The sequence below is a fragment of the Eptatretus burgeri genome, chromosome 10 (assembly GCF_056783735.1).
Source record: "Eptatretus burgeri isolate ZD-2024b chromosome 10, Ebu_testis_v1, whole genome shotgun sequence".
NCBI lineage: Eukaryota > Metazoa > Chordata > Myxini > Myxiniformes > Myxinidae > Eptatretus > Eptatretus burgeri.
Window position 1 is genome coordinate 28,786,764 of NC_140970.1, and position 19,448 is coordinate 28,806,211.

General features: G+C 47.3%; 1 protein-coding gene across 5 annotated transcripts in view; it reads right to left on the reverse strand.

Annotated features, from left to right (window-relative positions):
* Window positions 1–218: 218 nt before the first annotated feature.
* The window catches only part of SUDS3 (SIN3A corepressor complex component SDS3), a 43,059-nt gene continuing 23,829 nt past the window's right edge, over window positions 219–19,448 (reverse strand). For all 5 annotated transcript variants that reach the window (XM_085897618.1, XM_085897620.1, XM_085897621.1 and 2 more), the window contains 3 exons: window positions 14,481–14,577; window positions 14,287–14,371; window positions 219–807 (listed from right to left, as the gene is read on the reverse strand). In XM_085897618.1, coding sequence (XP_085753744.1) covers window positions 709–807; window positions 14,287–14,371; window positions 14,481–14,577 — 281 coding nt within the window. In that variant the 3' untranslated portion in view covers window positions 219–708. The remainder of the gene's footprint in view (window positions 808–14,286; window positions 14,372–14,480; window positions 14,578–19,448) is intronic.

Below are 19,448 nucleotides of genomic sequence, written 5' to 3' on the forward strand. Positions count from 1 at the left end.
TAACAGATGAGGTTCGACAACTCTAAACATCCCAGCCAAGGCCAGGAAATGCAAGACTCATTCTTATCTTAGTGGCCGTTCAGCCAGGAAAAAGTGGCATAAAGTATTGTAGGCTAAAGTGTGAACAAAAACAAATAAGTAAACATAAAGGCAGCAAAAAATAAAACGAGAATGAAATTGACAAAATCAAATTTAAAATGAACAGGCTGACCAGAGAATAATTCATTGCAGCCATGTTTGGTCATGTTGAACACCTTGATTTTAAACAACAATATGTACATTAATGGTATCAGGTGGCTTTAGTAAACGCGATACTGACAACGGGCAAGACGAGATAACCAAAATTGTTCATTTGTTTTCTCTTCCAGAAAATGCAAAAGAATTCCTCGTTCCATTTGATCTTCATTTAAAACTCATGTCAAACAAGTTAGAGATTTAAAAAAGTACAAAATTCTTCCATTTGATGTCGAAAATATTTCTCAAAATTGTACACAGAATGCCCGCCAAACTTCAAAACACAATGTAGGTCATGACCACAAACAGTCCAATCCCAACAAAAAGGCAACAGGTATGTTACGCATCTAAACATCACAACCTCACCCGCATGCCTCAACTTCCATGTCGATGACACCTCAAAGCCAAAACCCCATAATGAACATCCAATGACACTGCAGGGATAGAGCTCAGCCCAACTCAGTGGGATAGTATTCAGGGAGTAGGCCTGCTACAAATAGAGTACTTTCCACGTTGTAGTTGAGAGAGGTACACTCGAATTTTGGTGCTGTCAGTAGTCTTTCGTACCCATACCTGTACACAAAACAAAATGACAAAAGAGAGATTTATAACATGGGTAGAGTTTAATTTATTTATTTTGAAAGCCATCACCACCATCCTGGTAGGCCTGGTGTTGGCTTCACGGTTAAGGTGCTTGGCAAAGATTCTAGGATCTTAAGTTCAAGCCCATTGGGCTGTTGATTTAACACCAGGTAGGATTGACTCAGCCTGTCATCATTCTGAGGTCGGCAAAATGAGTAACAGTGTGCTGGTATCAGCACACGGCACAGCTGCACTATCAGCACACAACACATCAGCGGCACAGCTGTGCCCCCAGAAAATGATGCAGCCAAGCAGCCACAAGCTGCATTCGAATATATAAACAAATAAATAAATAAAAACCATCCTGGTGCAAAGTGGTCCGTCAGGATCAAATCCCTGCTTAGCATTTTCACATCAGTGCTATGGGTTTTCTGACAACACAACATTCCTGCTTGAAATTATCAAATAACGACTGTTTAGCAAATAGACACACTTGTATTATACGTGTGTATATATAATCAACCATTATAATAAATGTGACTTTGGTGTTTGTGAACAACCTCTGAGGGTTTCAATGCACATTTTAATATGGATCCCTTTTCTCATTAAAGGAATCAATCTCAATTGCACACACTTGTTTTATTTCTCAAGTCGTATTTTTTCCTTTCCCCCCCCTTGCAGTGCAAATGTGGCTTTAATGATCAACTAAGCAACCTGTAATGAAGTACAGTATATTAATAACATACAAAAGCAAATGAATCAACGAGGAATTTGGGTACCCTGCTTGCTCTATGCCAAACTGTCACTGAAATCGGAAATAACTTGCAAACAAGGAACTTTGAGGCATGAGGAGGCCATTTGGTCCATCATGCCATGCCTGCACCACACTCAGTGTACAAAATATTCGGAACACTTGGTCTTTCTATGAAACAGACTGATCAGGTGAATCCAGGTGAAAGCCGTGATCCCTTATTGATTGCACCTGTTAAATCCACTTCAGTGTAGATGAAAGGGAGGAGACAGATTAAAGAGGGATTTTTAAGCCTTGAGACGATTGAGACGTGGATTGTGTGTGTGCCATTCAGAGGGTGAATGGGCAAGACAAAAGGTTTAAGTGCCTTTGAACGGGGTATGGTAGTAGGTGCACCGATTTGAGTGTGTCAAGAACTGCAACGCTGCTGGGTTTTTCACGCTCAACAGTTTCCCATGTGGATTATGAATGTTCCACCACCCAAAGGACATCCAGCCAACGGCAGGCCAGTGGTTGAAAACGGCTCATTGATGAAAGGGGCCAAAGGAGGCTGACATGTAGCCTGGTGTTGGCTTAGTGGTTAGGGTGGCGGCTTGCGATCCTTGGGTTCTGATTTCAAGCCCCGTTGGCTGCTGAATTAATACACCAGGGGGTTGACTCAGCCTGTCATCCTTCCGAGGTCGGCAAAATGAGTTCCAGTGTGTACTGGTAGAGGGGCACTGCTTCAGTGACACAGTCGCGCTTCCGAGAAATGATAGCTACCCCGGCAGCTAAGCTGCCATACGGAAGACGAAGACGAAGACTGACATGAATTGTGCAGAGCAACAGACGGGCTAAAGTTAGTCAACTGACAGTCCAATACAACATTGGTGCCAAAAGACCCATAAAAGAATGCAAAACTCGTCGTACCTTGACACGAATAGGGTATGGCAGCAGACAACCGTACAGATTTCCACTTCTTTCAGCAAAAAACAAGAATCTGCAGTTGCAGTGGGCTAAGGAACGAAAGCCCTGGACACCGGAGGATTGGAAAAACATTTCCTGGTCTCATGAATCCCGGTTCCTGCTGTTTCACGCTGATGGGAGGACTAGGTTATGGAGAAAAACCACACGAGTACATGCATCCATCATGCCGTGTGTCAACATTACAGGCTGGTGGTGGTGGTGTGATGCTGTGGGGTGTGTTTTCATGGCACACATTGGGACCCTTGATAAAAGTGGAGCAACGTTTGAATGCCACAGGATATCTGAACATCATTGCCAATCAGGTGCATCCCTTCATGGCAGCAGTGTATCCATCTGCAAATAGATTTCTTCAGCAGGATAATGCCCCATGCCACAAGGCAAGGATTGTCCAGGAAAGGTTCCACGAACATGACAGTGAATTCAGCTTACTGCAGTGGTCTGCCCAGTCACCAGATCTGAATCGAATTGAGCATCTGTGGGATGAGATGGAACGAGCTATTCGGAGTAGAGATCCACCATCAGCCAACTTGACACAACTGTGGGAAGAGTCAACATGGGCCAACATACTAGTGTAATGCTTTCAGCACCTTGTAGAGTCCATGCCCTGATGAAATGAGGCTGTTCTGAAGGAAAAAGGGGGTGCAACTCAATATTAGGAAGGTGTTCCTAATGTTTTGTACACCAAGTATATCAACACTACATTCATTCAATCAGTTTCTCAACTTCATTTTCACTTGGGAGAGGGGTGGTGGGAGGTGGAAGGAGAACAGTGCAGCTAGTGAAGGACATCACCAGGATGTTATATACTGTTGCAGATCTGAAGTCGGGGTGAGAAAACCACGAGGAGGGGGAAGCTATCTCGGGTTCCCACCAGACTCTCCGGAATCGCAGGCCGTCGCACACGGATAACTTTGTGACGCGGCGGGTCGCTAATCGACGGTGAATGCCAATAACTCAACCACATGACCGAGAGTCCTCAGTCTAAACCGGTTACCTCATTAATCATGTGACCTAATTACCGGGGGACACGCCCTCAGAACGCCTTGTCTGAACCGGGTCACCTTACCGGGTCAGATGCAGGCGAGCGACACTGCCAAGGACGTACCGGTTAGAAGAACGGATCATTGGGAATAAAGTCCCGGCTAGGCTAGGATACAGAGCATGTTGGATCAATGAAAGAAAAGACAAAAAGGAGCTGGGAACATTTCCACTAATAATTTATTAACAGGCAGGCGAGGAAAAATATTTGGCACAATGAATAGATTTATTGTTGTGTGCAAGCAGGGTCAGTAAGAAATGTGTGGTGCGACAGCAAGGCAAGCAACTTACAAATGCAGATACAGAGCAGACTTATACCGATATATCTTCTTCAATCTTAACTTAAAGCTAGGACTGGCGCCATTACACACACACACACACACACACACACACACACACACACACACACACACACACACACACACACACACACACACACACACACACACACACACACACACACACACACACACACCCCGATAAAGAGGAGTTAATTAGAAGAAAGGAGATGAGGCTCACGGTCTCATAATACCTTGCACGGTTGACCGACTGCGCTACCCAGTACGTTTTGGGGGGACGCTCCGCCGTGTGATCCCTTCTTGGGAGCTGACGCGTCGTCTCCTGCATGTTTACGGTGATGGCACAGCGTGTACACCGGTCCAGAGAATGGGCAACACCATCAGGCATGAGGGAGAACGTTAGGTGGAGCCAGCACGTGAAGTCAATGATCGAGAGACAGGCAGATGGAGTAGGCGGATCCAGATGGCGAATGTCGGGATTCCAGAGATAGGAAGGCGGAGATCGAGAGCGAGTGGGCGGAGTGGCAGACGGGACTGGTGGCGCAGCAGGCGAATGCAGAGATCGAACCAAGGCCAGACAAAGAAGAAGATGGCGACGGACGGCTTCGCGATCCATCCTTTATAGGTCCTGCGGTGCAGGGCGGGGCGCCACCTCAAAGTGATGCGTCGTCACCCGAATCATGCACTCCGATTGGGCCCGAGCCCTGCGCTGCCCTGCTCCCATGGCTGGAAGCGGCCTCATTGGTGCATCGGGCGAGACATCACCGAGCTGTGGAACTGTCTTGCTTCGAACACCGTGACATGAATCACCCCGCACCGAACTCCTGGGCTGTGCTCTCAGCACGGCCGAGGGCCGCGCCAGACAATGTGCCCGCTTCATGGCATGCCACACGGCCTGAGTGATCTGGGCCATGCATCTGCGCCTCTGCTTGGTTGCGGCTGCATCGAGGCAGATGTGCGGGAAGATATTGGTGGCCGAGGTGGCGAGCAAAGGTTGATGGTTAAATGCCCTTGTAATCAGGTAACAGACCCAAATGAAGAGGTGCGCTATGCGTGCCCCGTACAGTGTGATGGTAATTATCATGGGGCTGTGCGCGAGTCTGCTATCGTGCATACAGTTATTTATCACAGTGGTGATCCTCACAGGCGACTGCCTGAGCGCGGTGCCGGCCCTGATCTGTGTAATGGATTGAAGGAAAGGATTGGATATAAATCAGGGTTGAAAACAGTGCGTCGCGCACGTCCTGTACAGTGTTGGGATTTCATGTATGGTTCTACTATTCCCCTGGACACCGTATTCTTGCAGCGGAGGGTTTTTCCATCGTGTGGTTGATGCTTCTTTTGGCCTCCGCGAGGACATTCATTCGTACCACAGCGGCGGAAAGGAAGAAAGATATATAATCAGACCAAACTATGAGACACACAACGCATTTCGTCCCGTTTACCCATTTGACATGAGGGAACGGTCTAACTGCATGTATACTTATGAAATAACTGTCTGGGGATCACTGTATGTTGGGTGTCATTGCCTTTGAGGCATGCGGTTTCCAGAACCGCAACAATACTTTCGACATGGTCTTGGAAATAATTATGGAAACGTATACAGGGTAGCCATAAATAGTAATCAAACAGAAGACCAAGAAGGAACCCAAAGAAGCAAAAACCAAAGATGAAGTCATCAAGAGGAACCTGGATAGGATTCGGGTTTCAGCCGCTACTCCACAACCCTATCCAAGCACAGCCACGTGGGCCTTACAGAAAACGAATTCCACAAGAATTCACTTCTCCCAAGTAATCCGAAGTAATTACCTCCACCACCGAAGGTGAAGGAGGTTATGTTTTCACCCCTCTGTCTGTTTGTTACTTGCAAAATCGAAGATTTTTCAAGTATTGGTCAGTCGAGTCTGTCTGTCGCCGACTGGTCACAATTTTAAACTGATCTTCACCACATGGTAGAGTTTGTCATAAGGGAGAAGCCTATTGTTTGAGGTCAAAAGGTCAACATACTCAGTCCAAAGGTTAAGGACTTAGGTGAAATTTCTAAAATCCTCAATTTTCATCCCATTGACTTGAAATTTGAAGAGAATTTTCATATCAGGTCACTGAATTCAACCACCAACTATTTTTGAGGTCCACATAGGCCAAAACGTCAACATAGGCCGAATTTCTAAAATTATCAATTTTCATCCGATTCACTTGAAATTTGGAGAGGAGATGCATATTTGGTCATTGAATTCAACCACCAATTATTTTTGAGGTTTTCAACCAACATTGGTCAAGATAAGAACACAAGTCAACATTCAACCACATAGGCCAAAAGGTCAACATTGGCCAGATTTCTAAAATTGTCCATTTTCATCCGATTCACTTGAGATTTGAAGAGGAGATGCATATTTGATCATCGAATTCAACCACAAATTATTTTTGAGGTCAAATTTGTTTTATGAATTTTGCAAGTATCATGCTCTGCACGATGTCTTCTTCTTATCTGTTTATTTGTGTGCAGGATATCTCAAAAAGTTGTGGACGGATTCGGATGATATTTGGTGGACAGGTTTGGTGTGTGACAAGGACGAACTGATTAAATTTTGGTGAAGATCGGGATCTGGATCTGGCTACTAGAATTTTTTAAGCGATTCTTCACCAGAGAGATCGAGCGAAAAACGATATATAGCACGATATCTCAAAAAGTTGTGGACTGATTTAGATAAAAGTTGGTGGACATGTTTGGTGTGTGACACGGAAGAAATGATTTTTTTGTTTTGTTTTTTAGCAGGGTCTTGCGTAGCGAACGCTGCGCATTGAGAGCTCGGCGTTGTTCTTCTTCTTGTGAAGACAAAACCTTAATCTCTCGGACTCGCCTCTTGTATATACAAGATCCGGATCTCCTTAAATACTGAGCACATGTACGCATTCTCACATAGACGGTGCCTTTTGAGAGCGTCTATCATGAACTTTTAAATATATTCAGACATTTGCTTTAAAGTTTCAAAAAGTTCACGTTACTATTTAAAGATTATTCCATTTATCGTATTGTAAGTTCGTAAATACATTATTTATTTCGTAAATACGTAAATACATTATGACGCTTTTGGCTATTGGCTTAATCAAGGCACGTGACGAAATATCGGAAGTTGTTGTTGTTGTTTTTTTTTTTATTTTAATTTTTTTTTTTTTAGCCGACAAAACCTTTAGGACGCTGCTCGTGGACACATTTGTCCTTGTTGTATACCTTGTCAAGGCTCGTGGTGAGAGCTAACACACAACGCACAGCAAAGGGGGGGGGGTATGAGACAAGAGGGGAAGGAGTGGTAAGGACAAAACAGTGGGGAACAGCTCGACATTCGGAGATCTGTGGAAGGGAGAGGGATAGGACGGGGAACATGGGGAATTGGGAACATGGGACGCGATGGGACGGGGATGAGGAATTGATTCAATTTTGGTGAAGATCAGAAACCGGATCCAGATAGGAGGATTATTTAATTTTTAAAGTGATTCTTCCCCATTGAGAGATAGGGTCAAAAACGATATAGTACTGTATAACATGATATTTTAAAAATGTATTGGGCCCGATATGTTCTCATGGATCAGGCATTACGTGGTGGAGGTACATTCTCTACCGAGTGCCCTTCTAGTTACCTTCGCATTCTGCGAAAGGTTATGTATTGGTCGCTGTGTATTTGTTTATTTATTTATTTGTTAATGTGTGTGTGTGTGTGTTTGTTTGTTATTCGCATAACTCAGAAAGTATTAAACCAAATCGCTTGAAATTTGGTGGGATGATGGGTTATTATCCAAGGAACATTTGATTAGATTTTGGGAGCGATCGGGTCAAAGGTCAAGGTCACGGAAAGGTCAAATTCATATTTTTACCATAGCGCGGTAAATTTTGATCTAATTGGCATGCAACCGATGCCAAAATGTTCAGAATTCATTGCTCAATCTTGTGATGGGCGACATGACACAATTACGTCATTAACCTTGTTAGCGGTTGGGGGTCAAAGGTCAGTGGAGTCACGACCTTTCAAAATATGCGGTTTTTGTCATAACACGGTCAAATCAAAGCCGATTTGCATGAAACCAACACCAAAATGTTCACTGTTCTGTTCCCCCCACTCTTATGCCAAGAACAAAAAAGTAGCGGAGGCGAAGGTATGTGCTCTACCGAGTGCCCATTCTAGTTCTCTTCAGTAATTCTCCAAAGTATTCCAAAGTAATTGCAGCTGAGAGATGGATACAATCGTGTTATGGATCTGGCCTTGGGGGTAAAATGGGGAATAGATGAGAATAGTTATTTCAGAATACATGTTGGATGAAGTATAACGTAATCCCCATGAGAGATAATGTGTCAAACATGTGGGTAGAGAGTCCTCATCTCCAACGCCGGCTAAGCCTATTAGCGCCGTGTGGCATAAACTGTTCCCACCAGAGGCAACAATTTTTCAGTGGGGATTTGCGGCATGCGCCGCTCCGATATTCCTTTGTGTCTTGTGCGACTCTTTCTGTGTCTTCCCATGGAATGAGTGAGGCACTCTGGCTTATATAATTAAGTTCTTCTGAATGTACAATACACAGGATACATAATGGGGATATAAATAGTTCTTGTAAAGAATTGTTATTGCTTCATCTTGTATTCCCTCACACATGCTTCTTCTTCTTTAAAAAACGCCCCTGCACATGAACCTGGTCTCTGTGCGATTCGGGTAGCTTTGATCGCTGAACTGTTTGGTATAGGAATAATTGTGTGGCGAGTAGCGCCATAAGAACTGTGCCTGCATCGGGCGACCTCCGCTCAAACTGCTAATTGGGGTATCAGACGTTAGGCACTGCATTAGCATGTGCACCCGGTCATCTCTGGCACCCCATTGCAGCAGGTAATGAAGTAAAACAGGCCCAAGACCCAATGGGGACTTCCAAAATGGCTGGCTGTGGTGGCCACTTTGATGTGGTTCATCAGATTCATTGCAAGCAACTGGGACACCCCAACGACCACAACACCATTCCTACCAATGTTCATGCACCCTTTATCCCCGATGCTTCCAGGTACTTACTCAAATACAGTTGAAATATTGCTACGGATCCGGAGTTTGAGTTTCGCCATGAGGGGAAGTGCTCGAGTTCCTCCCGAACACTAGGTCTTGAGGCCACCTGGCATGGATACCTCTGCACGCCAGTGCGTTGCTAAAGCATGAGTCACATTTGCTCTACGGCTAGGATACGGCGGCCGTACCCCTCCTGAATTGACAGAAATGTACGGCGGCTGCAGAGTTTCTGAGGTGACCTCAGGGTGGCCCTACGCCGTATGGCTATCTTTTATAGGCCGTAGGGGTCTCCGTGGAATTAGAGCGCGGAGTTATAACTTTTTTCATTTCTAGGTTGGCCGTAGCAATTCGACAAGCCGTAGCCATGACGTAAATGTGTTCCACGTCGACCGTACGTAGGGCGTACGGTGGGCTTGCGTTATTCATGCGGCTGCCGTAAGCTCTTATCAATGAAAAATGAATTTTTCCAACCCCCAAAAAATTACGGCGGCCGCACTATTTCCACGGTCGCCGTAGGGTAGTTCTAAAGCGTCCTTGTGTTCAACGTACGGTGGCCTTGCAGTCTGTGTGACTACCTGCGGGCAACGCAGGGTCGACGCACGGTTCCCCCTACGCCCGCCGTGCGTCCTACGTATGGCCTCCGTGGCAGTCTGCGTCGACCGTGCACTACCGCTAGAGATATGAGTATAGGTGTTTGCCACCAATGTTGGGCACAAAAGCGATAATCCGATAACAGATCATTATCGAAGTTTACTTTTTTAATCGGACTATTATCGGAAGTTAACTTCCAATAACTCGATTTATTAGTCCCATAATGTCCGTTAATTTTTTGTGCGATAACATTTTTATCGTTTCCGGGTCGCATTTTGCCGAACTAATTAATTATATCAATGAGGAGAAAAATGTACATGATAATAGATTACTTGTTTTATAAGATAATGCTGAATCAGGCTGCCGCGTGAATAAAAATGGAAGAAGAAGAGGAGGAGGAAGAAGAATAAGAAGAAGAATAAGAAGAAGCCTTGCAATGGCGACTTCCTCAGCAATGCGGCTGCTAGGCTCTGCAGGTACTGGGTTCGGTCAAGGTATGGAAACCCGAAAAATAAGAACATATGTGACTGCTACATTGTGTGACCGTGGAAATACTGTGGCCGCCCTATAATTGCTGGTGGCCGTAGATTTTTTAGACCCTATGGCCGCCGAGCCAAATGTGACTGAAGCATAAGCAACCACAAACGCCAATTGCTACTGCCAATCCAGCAGGTTTACATGACCGCGTGATACCTTACGTGTGGACGGCTGCATCAAAGGGGGTCTCGTGGCCTTGATGCATACTCCAATTAACTCAATGGATCAGATGCTGCTGAGTGGAGTTGTGAGTACGCACCAGCTAATCAGAACAAATTACGTGGGGCAGAACTTCCCGGCTATACTCCATGCGGACTTTGCTGGACCAATACGGGAAAATACTCTACGAGCTTGGTACATTTATAACACAAACAATTTATAACAATAAGTGAAGCAAAAGGACATGCAAATATTTACAAAGAACAATGAAGGACACAGTGAAGAACAATGAATGAAGGACAAATATTTACAAAACATATAAAGAACTTCTACAATGTTAACTTGCAGTGCCTTCAAATAGTATTCACACCCCTCGACTTTAGTGACATTTTATTGTGTTACAGCCTGAAATTAAAATGGATTTAATTTAAAAAAAAATTGTCACCGATCTACACAAAATACCCCCTAATTACAAAGTGAAACATGCTTTGAGAAATTTTTACAAATTAATTCAAAATGAAAAACTAAAATATCTTGCATAAATAAGTGTTCAACCCCCTGAGTCAATGCTTTGTCGAAGTGCCTTTATCTTTAAATTTAAAACTACACCGTCTGTCATTGATGGCTCTCCCCTGCATGTTCCTTCAATCTCCTCATGGTCCACACGAACCGTACCCATGCACTCTGGTACAACATCCATACCTTCATCCGTTCAACATGTGCACGCACCAATGCAGACCTGCACGGAGAACGCAGCTTCAATCTCCCGCACCAAGAGTTCAGCGCACATCAAGGTGCACACCTCACCAAACAGTAGTTCAATTTCCGCCACACACACCCATGTCATGGACATGGATGTAAACGGCAGCTCATCCTTCACCGCGCGCTGAACGTATTCCACACCCATGCCAGATAGCACATGTCGGGCAGCGTCTGCTTACACGGAATGTCTGCTCACCACATGCCAAAGCATGCGGCTGGCCAGACAGCTGCCCCGTTTTCACTGCCGCCGGTCTGGGTGTGAGATCGGACGGCAGGCAGGCAGGACTTGCACACCGCCCAAGTGCCTCCTCACTCAGTCACATACACACACCCCCATGGAGAATTTCCTTATCAACCCCATACTCCCTATTCGTACCATTGGGCGGTACGTACCCGTCCTCGGCAAGTGCCGGCTCCACTATTCAATTGGGAAACACCACCGGCTCCACTATCCAATAAAGAAACACCACCCACTGCATGGATGTGCACAGCTGTGGGGTCACGTGGGTCCTTCATGAATTTGTTTACACACATGCCCCGATCTCCTCACATCCCTCTGTTTTAAATAACTTACCACATACTGGCTCAAAAAATAAATTTTCTATCTCATGTTCCGGCCTCATACAACTATCCATCTCTATCCTGCTCTCCCATGGCTCTACCTCTTCCCTTACCCGTAATGGCGCTGGTCTTGGTGTTCTCTCTGATTTTCCACTCACCTGACCAGACGCCATTACATGCTGCACATCCCACACGCATCTCACATTCTTTTCCCATTCCTCACATCCCAACGCACTTCCAGGGTCTGCCAGACCAGTTCCTGCCTGCCCAGGCTTTGTTTTTTGCCTCCATGCTCACCTGACCTCTCACCCTTTTTGCCTGTCCAGACAGACAAGTCTCCATTCTGGCCTTGCATTCAGCCTTACAATCCGCCAGAATTATGGCTAACCTCTGCTCGTCTGTAGCCCCCTCACTCCACTTGCTAAACCATGTCGCCTTACCGGAAGCTATTTCTCTGAACATGGTCACCATCTGTTGAATCATCACTGCCAATTGGTTGGTGCTTAACGATGCCAGCGCAGCCAACCCATCGTCCTACATCATTGGTGCGAATCTACCCTGCTGCAGTGGGGGGTCCTTCAGAAGCACATTTTTCAAGTAATTGTGGCTGGGCTCCTCGAGGACTGTTGGCACCTCCACTGCGCCCCCGACTGCCCCCTCTTCCTCTACATTACCCTCCTGGACCATGGGTTCCTCTACCATTTCTATGGCCACCTGGACCAGCTTGTCTTGGTCCACCCTAATCCGCACAAACAATTCGCTAAAATTTTCTTGAACTACTCCTTTATAATTTTGGGAGTGTGCTTGTCGCCCCCCCCCCAGGTCAGAATCCCACTACTGACACCAAAATGCTATGGATCAGGGGTTCAAGTTTTACCCCAAGGGGAAGCACTCGAGTTCCTCCTGAACACCCGGTACAGATAACTCCGCATGCCAGCAGGTGGCTAAGCAACCACAAGCGCCGATTGGTACTGCCAATCCGACAGGGTTACACTACTTCACATGATACCTTATGTGTGGTCAGCTGCACCAAGGGGGGTCTTGGACCCTCGATGTGTCCTCCAACTTACCAGATCAGGTGCAGCCAAGTGGAGCTGCGAGTATACAACGGCTAATCAGAGCAACTTACGTGGGGCAAAACTTCTCAGCTATACTGTGTGCGGACTTTGCTGGACCAATAGGGAAAAGACACGATGAGTTCGATACATTTATAACACAAACAATTATCCACAAACGAAAAGAAAGGACATGCAAATATTTACAAAAAACAAGAAAGCACAAAGTGCAGAACGATACTGATATGAAGAACTTCTTCTAAAATAGGCGACATCAGAAACATACCCTAAGGAAAATTATAGAGTAAAGAAATATTAGAACAGACGAGGTGTTTGTGACTTCAATTGTACCTGGCACGGCCGACGGACCAACACTTCCCAGTCGCTTAGGAGGGGGAGGAGGAAAACTGAGGGTGTCTTGGTGCGTGGTCGGAGGAGGTGCAACATGAGGGGTGCAATGAGGTGCAGTAAAATGCAGATGAAGTACAGAAAAGAAAAATGGAAAGAGGTGCATGTCTGTGGGGTTGGTCTGAAAATAATGTTTGTCAGGACTTGCCCTCACTGATTGCTCTTTTGCGTCAACAGCAGACGAGATGGAAAACAAAGAAGAACGTGTGAGAAGATCGACTTCCTTACACTTCATTGTTAAGCTCAGTGTCACTGCTAATGGTTGGATAACTGTGATCGGCCTGGCACTTGATTCGCTCACCCACCCAGCGCTCCGCTCCGCCTGCTCCGTTCCCCCTGTTCAACTCCGCCTTCAACCCCCATACCGCCGACTGAGCCAAAAGCGTCCCTCTTTTTTCCTCCCCCTTGTAGGGTATTTTATCGTTGTTTAGCGAGAGAGGAGCCTAAAGGCGGATCAGGACGGGCAGTACACGTTCCCAAGCATCTCCATTGATGCACGGACGCGTCCCCAAATGTTGGCCCCGCCCACGTGAGGACTCGGCAACGGAAATGGTCTCATTCACTTCTGAACTCGGTCATGCGATGGAGCTCTGACTTTAAAGTGGGGTGAAGGTATCTGGTGGCGCTCTCTGGCCATGAACATGCGCTGAACACCAAATGGGGGCTGTAATTGAGAGAAGCGTAGGGGCTATCCATTCGATGTTAAACGGATTCTAACACATACTTGCGCTTCCATCTATACGCCAGAACGTCCCAAGCACAAGCATCTGCAGTCCATTGTTCCTCGATATCTCCACAGGGCAGAGGTGGGCCTCTGTGGCGGAGTTTGTTGTGGTGAGTTATGGAGAGGTGGTTAAGGGGTCATAGCGGTGAGAAATGATGAGGTGGTTGGGGCATCATAGCGGTTGGTGGCAAAGGTAAGCAAGCTTGGATTGATGTAAGAATTTTTATAAAGTTGCTGTGGTGGTTGTAGGAATGCAGTAGCGTTGTGGTCAGAGTCTGGAGAAGGTATTGGTAAGTGTCTGTTTGGTATTGACGTGAGTTTTGAATGCAGAATGGCACACATATGCAAATGAAGCTGCCTGTTGCTGTGGTCTGCAGCATACAGTGCATGAACGACAGGTGATATGTTTGAAGTAAAGCAAGTAAAGGACAAAGAATACAGAATGGGATTAAAGAAGCCAACATAACAACCTATTGTGTGTGCAAGCATAACAATAGCTTCCTAACAGCCTGTTAAAGTGCATATACGCAGCACAAGGTAAAATGTCACATATGGCAGTGGGAAAACAATTCTGTACCTCATTTGTCCCAACTGAGCTGATCACACAGCTGATCCTGCTGGAATCCCGTGAGTCCAGATAGACAGGCTGGCTTTTGTGGAACCTGGAAACACACAGAAAATTCTGCGCTTGCTGGCAAAGTCATAAATCTGTTTGTCTTGCTCAACGCCATGTATGACTTTTTAATTAAAAAAAAAAGAAAGTGTAGTTACCATCTGTTATCGTAGTGCAACTTTCCATCATCGATCCGTGCCTCACAGCGCTGAAACGGAACCTCCACCAGCATCCCAACACCATCCAGCACCAATGCTACAATCACAACTGTTATGAGAACTATATCCTGAACACCAAGTGCAATAAGTCTTCTTGAAAGGCAATATGAGGGGATCATAGACCCCACTTTTGGTCATAATCGAAGGGATTGAAAAAGAAAAATCGTGGAACACAAAGCATGACAAACAATTTAGAGAACACTCATTTGGACTCCTTCAGCAATACCAGGTATACTTCATCCAGCAGAAGTGGATCTGGAGAAATAAACTGAGGTTGAGCTGCTTGTATAAACTCAAAAACAAATCCCCACGTACAAGCTGCCGAGTGGGGATCAACTTGCCATTTCTTACAGGTATTTAGAGTTTCCACAATGCATTAAGAAACCACGCTTCCTCGACATTGGAATTTTGACAATTTTCAAGTGAACCGTTTTGCAATTTAATAACCCATGTGATTACGAAGAGAAGCTACTGCTCAACTTAAAAACATACACAAGCAATGTTAAAAACATGAAAATCAGCAGTTTTCACACATTGAACAATCCAGAGCTTGACAAAGTTACACCATCAACCACTTTTCAGGATTGAATAGCAATAATCAACAGCAGCTGTCGATTTGTTTCACAAAAATCGGCCCTGAAACAAAATTTAGTTATTGTTAGCAGTACGTGTGAATTATAAAAAGATGCTGTTGTGGATGCAATCCTGTTAAGTTGCACATGACTATATGCAAGATTCAAAAGGTACATATTGTTACGAAGCTGGAAGCCATTTGCACACAGACAGACAGCAGTCCATAAGCTTAGTTATTTCGATAAGTATGTGTTTATAGTTAGAATCCTTCCTTCTGTCTAATGGGAATTTTGTGTGTGCTATGAGTTATTTTATAGGAAGGTTATTACATCTCACCACCTGCCCATCACACTCCATCAGCACCGTTGGCTGCTCATCCCTTGACTTGCCAGAGGGAGGCTCGCGGTCCCAGTCCTCGGCTTCCACGAACGTTCCACACGCAATGGGGCTTCACCACCATCCACCTTCCTCAAATGCGCGTGGAGGGGAGGGGCGGCTTTCTCCGGGCATAGCCGAAACCCCGCCAAAGAAGGCTGTGCCCGTAGGATCCCGGCCAATTAGAGGCAAACAGCGAGGTGTGCTGACCAAGGCCCCTCCCCACTGAAGGAGGTCCATAAAGTTCCAGAGACGCTCTGAGGTGTGGTTGGTGGAAAAACGGGAGTGGTGTGGACGGAAGGTCGTTGTCGTTGTCGTGGTTGTTGTCGTTGTCGTTGGCGGTGGCACGAGGAGTTCTGTGGACCCCGACGATTCACCACCGGAGCTCTGCCATGAACCACGAGTCCCCCACGTGCGACTGGGGATCGGACCGACGACCTTTCTCAGGTTCCGCATCGTGGAGCGTGCCTTCCCCCCGACGACCAGGTACAAGCTGAGCCCTGGTCCCCAGCTCGCCTTTCCCTCCTGAGCTGAGGGACAGAATAAAGACCCCACAGGGTCCATTTCGTGTGTGTGTGTGTGTGTGTGTGTGTGTGTGTGTGTGTGTGTGTGTGTGTGTGTGTGTGTGAGCGCATGTATGCGGCGCGCCAGTCTGATAAGTAGAATTGTTAAGTGCTTTTGTTCATTGTACATTTTCCTGCATATTCGGATAACTCTGCTCTTTGTGCCCCCCCACCCGCTGCCCCCCTGAGAAATAAACCCCCAATTGTTCAATGTACCAGCTCGTTGTCTGTCACTTTCTACCAGTGGCCCAGCACAGTGGTATTGAGAATTAGTGAGGCCGTTTTGGCCGATAAGTTGTCATTGGGTCCGACCGACTCTGGTAATTCCGCTCGGTTACACTGGACCGAGATAGCTAGAGCGACCCGGTTCGACAGAGTCCGTTGAGGGTGTGACTTCCCCGGTAATTTGACGACGTGGGTACTTAGGTATATTGAAATTTGGCTATTGACCCTACCCCACGCCGTCAGAGAATTGGCGATCACGGTCTTTAAGTGACCCGTGACCTTTCGGAGTTGTCTGTGAGTCACGACCTAAATTCCAGGTGATCGGAGGGAGACGGCTCTATTGCTCCACCTAGTGGACGTTTATCTCCACCGAGCCCCGGCCCACAACAGTTTGTCAGGAGTGGGATTCGAACCCCTCCGCCTCCACGAGCTTCACGGGATTCGGATCAGGGGTGTACCGAGCAAAACCCCCCCCCCGTTCCCTCCAAATTAAGAGTGTATTAAATTGTTCTCAAGACGCACCATGGTGAGCCAAGATGAGCTGGCTCAGGTTGGTTTAGAGGTAGGTTTGGAGAAACCGATGGCCCAAGACGAAACCCCCCATGCAAGAACTTTCCCCGCAGCCAAACCCAGAAGGGATATTGGGAGCGGCAGGGGCGGCGTATGACACCCCCCCGTCAAACTTCCACCCCCCCGATCCCTGCCGGTTCCGCACACCATCATGGTGGATCGGCTGCCCCGAGTTCACTTGACATGAGCCAGTTGGTGGCAATACTGGCCAACATGAAAAGGGATATGGACGCGAATGCGCAACGAATTGATGCAACTATGCAAACACTGGGGGGTGATTTACAAGCAACAAATAACAAAATGGATGCGAATGCGCAAAGGATGGACCGGAATATGAAAGAAATGAAAAACGAAATGAGAGGTGAAATGCAGAGCATGGGGATGAACCTCCAGGCAGGTCAAGAGGCAATAAGGGCGATTGCACATGGCAAAATGCGGGCCATGGGCGAGAAAATGGTGCCTGCACGTGGCGGAACGACCGAACCGAGGGGGAGTGCAAAATATTTTCGGCCCGCAATGGAGACGGGTGAGGTCTGGATGATGAGCGACGCCACGACAATTAGTGGGGAAATTGATGGGGAGACGTGTAAAACAAGACACGAGGGGGCAATGGAAAAATTAAAAGAGACAACGGAAATGAAAAAGGAGACATGGGAATTAGAAGAAGTAAAGGAGAAACTACATGAAATTAAACAGGAGCACACACAGGTATAGATAGGAGGGGACAATGGGGTTGAGCATTGGGAATGTTTCGTGACCCGGTGTGAGCATTAGGATAGCCTCCCTCAGGAACAGAGGGAGAGGATAAGCTCCCTCGAAGTGGACTGCGACCAGGTAAGCCCGGTCGGGCCATGCGAGGTCGAGCGGGTGCATGATGTGAACGGGTACATGCAGAGTTTGGGGGGGGGGGCAGAGGCCTCGGGACCCCTTGTAGTAACACGAATCCCCGATGTGATTGTCCCAGAGTGCATGTCAAGGTGTGCGAGTGGTACGAGCAACATGGCGTGCGTGTGTGGAAATGGTATGCAGACCAACCCAGACGGCGGACGGGTTTATTTTGGAAATCGCGCCGGCTCCGTGGAACGTTGCGTCCAAGGTCCGTTCCTCATTTTCGGAGTGGCCTGGGCGAACGCGACTCAAGAAGCCGGCGCGTGAACGTCCCGTGTTTTGGAAGAGACCGTCGCGTGGACGGCTAAAATGGCGACTACGGAGTGAATTTGGAAAGCACGTGGCCCCATGTGAGCACGTGCACGGAGGCCGACGTGCTGCGCGGAGCGAGTCCAGGCAGAGTCACGGTAAGCCTCGCGGGTTTCGTGTGCGAAGCGAACTTCGCGAAGCGGGCTGGGTGCGAGTGGCGTCATCCGCACGGCACGAGAGCCGGGTAAGGAGCACGCGGTTCACGTGGGGAGTCCCTCAAACGCGAGCGCTTGTTGCGATTAGCGGGGTGACGACAAGGCCCCAGGTATCGTCCGACGGAAGAGACGAACAAGCGAGTCGGAAACCGCCACCCTGGCGGTGCAAGAAAAAAAAGAAGGGCCTTGCTCCAAGTACACGGCCCCAGCCAGGATGTGGTAGACATCCTGCTTGGGCATAGGAGCACTAGTTAGTGGGAAGGGTTTCGCGTTAGTTGGACTGGCCTCACGGGGACAGTATGAATAGTCCTCCATGGGGCCTGTGGAACGAGTTAGAGGGAATGTTAGGTTAGATTTAGAAATGGATTTTGGAGACATGGACAGACATGGACAGTGTAGTGGGGACGTAGATTAGCAGGAGAGTTAAATGGAACATGCACTAGTTTAAGGGATGACGAGGGGCACGAACGAGCTAGTTAGTGGGAACGTAGCTAGCAGTGTGGTGAATTGAAAGAAAGAAGAAAAAAAGTGAAAAATGTACAATGAGTGAATATGGGTCAGCGGGCCAGAGTGTGTGAGTGGAGTGGATGGGAAATGCATGGTGTGAATGAATGATTGGGGGGAGGAGTGAATCCCACCCAAGCGACCCTGGGGTCAGTGTAATGTTAGTTTGTGGGTTTGTCAAATTTACCAAAAGGTGGTCGTTTTGTTGTTTGTGTGGGAAGAAGGCTCAAAACCTTTTTGAAAGGTGCAGGAGTCCATTGACCGGCTGGGAGCGTGGCTGTTTAAATGAGTGTATTGAGTAGAGGGCACCCCGGGCACCGGACTAGTCAGCCAGAGTAGGCCATGGGTCCAAGGGACCGGGATAGCGTAATGGGCACGGGTGGCCTGTCGGAAACGGGACCCGTAGCACCAAGATGCCACGTGGGCATATATGGGGGAGTAGCCGGGAAGGGCACTCCCACGTTCATCGGGAGCAGGTAGGCTCGGAGACAGCCTCAGGGCCTGGGGGTGCCATAGTTAGAGTTCGGCAGACGGAAGTCCCTGCCAGTTGAGCCACGCTGCCCAGCCACGAAATTGTGCAAGGGCATGAGAGCAAATTTGCGGGCAGGGCCCAAATTGATAATAGACACCAACACAGGTGACGGGAATCATGGTTTCGAGAACCAATAGTTTAGAGACAGGCGTGTTGAAAATACCCGGGGATAGTTTAAAGGTAAATAAATGCTAGGACAGAGAGGAAATGTACC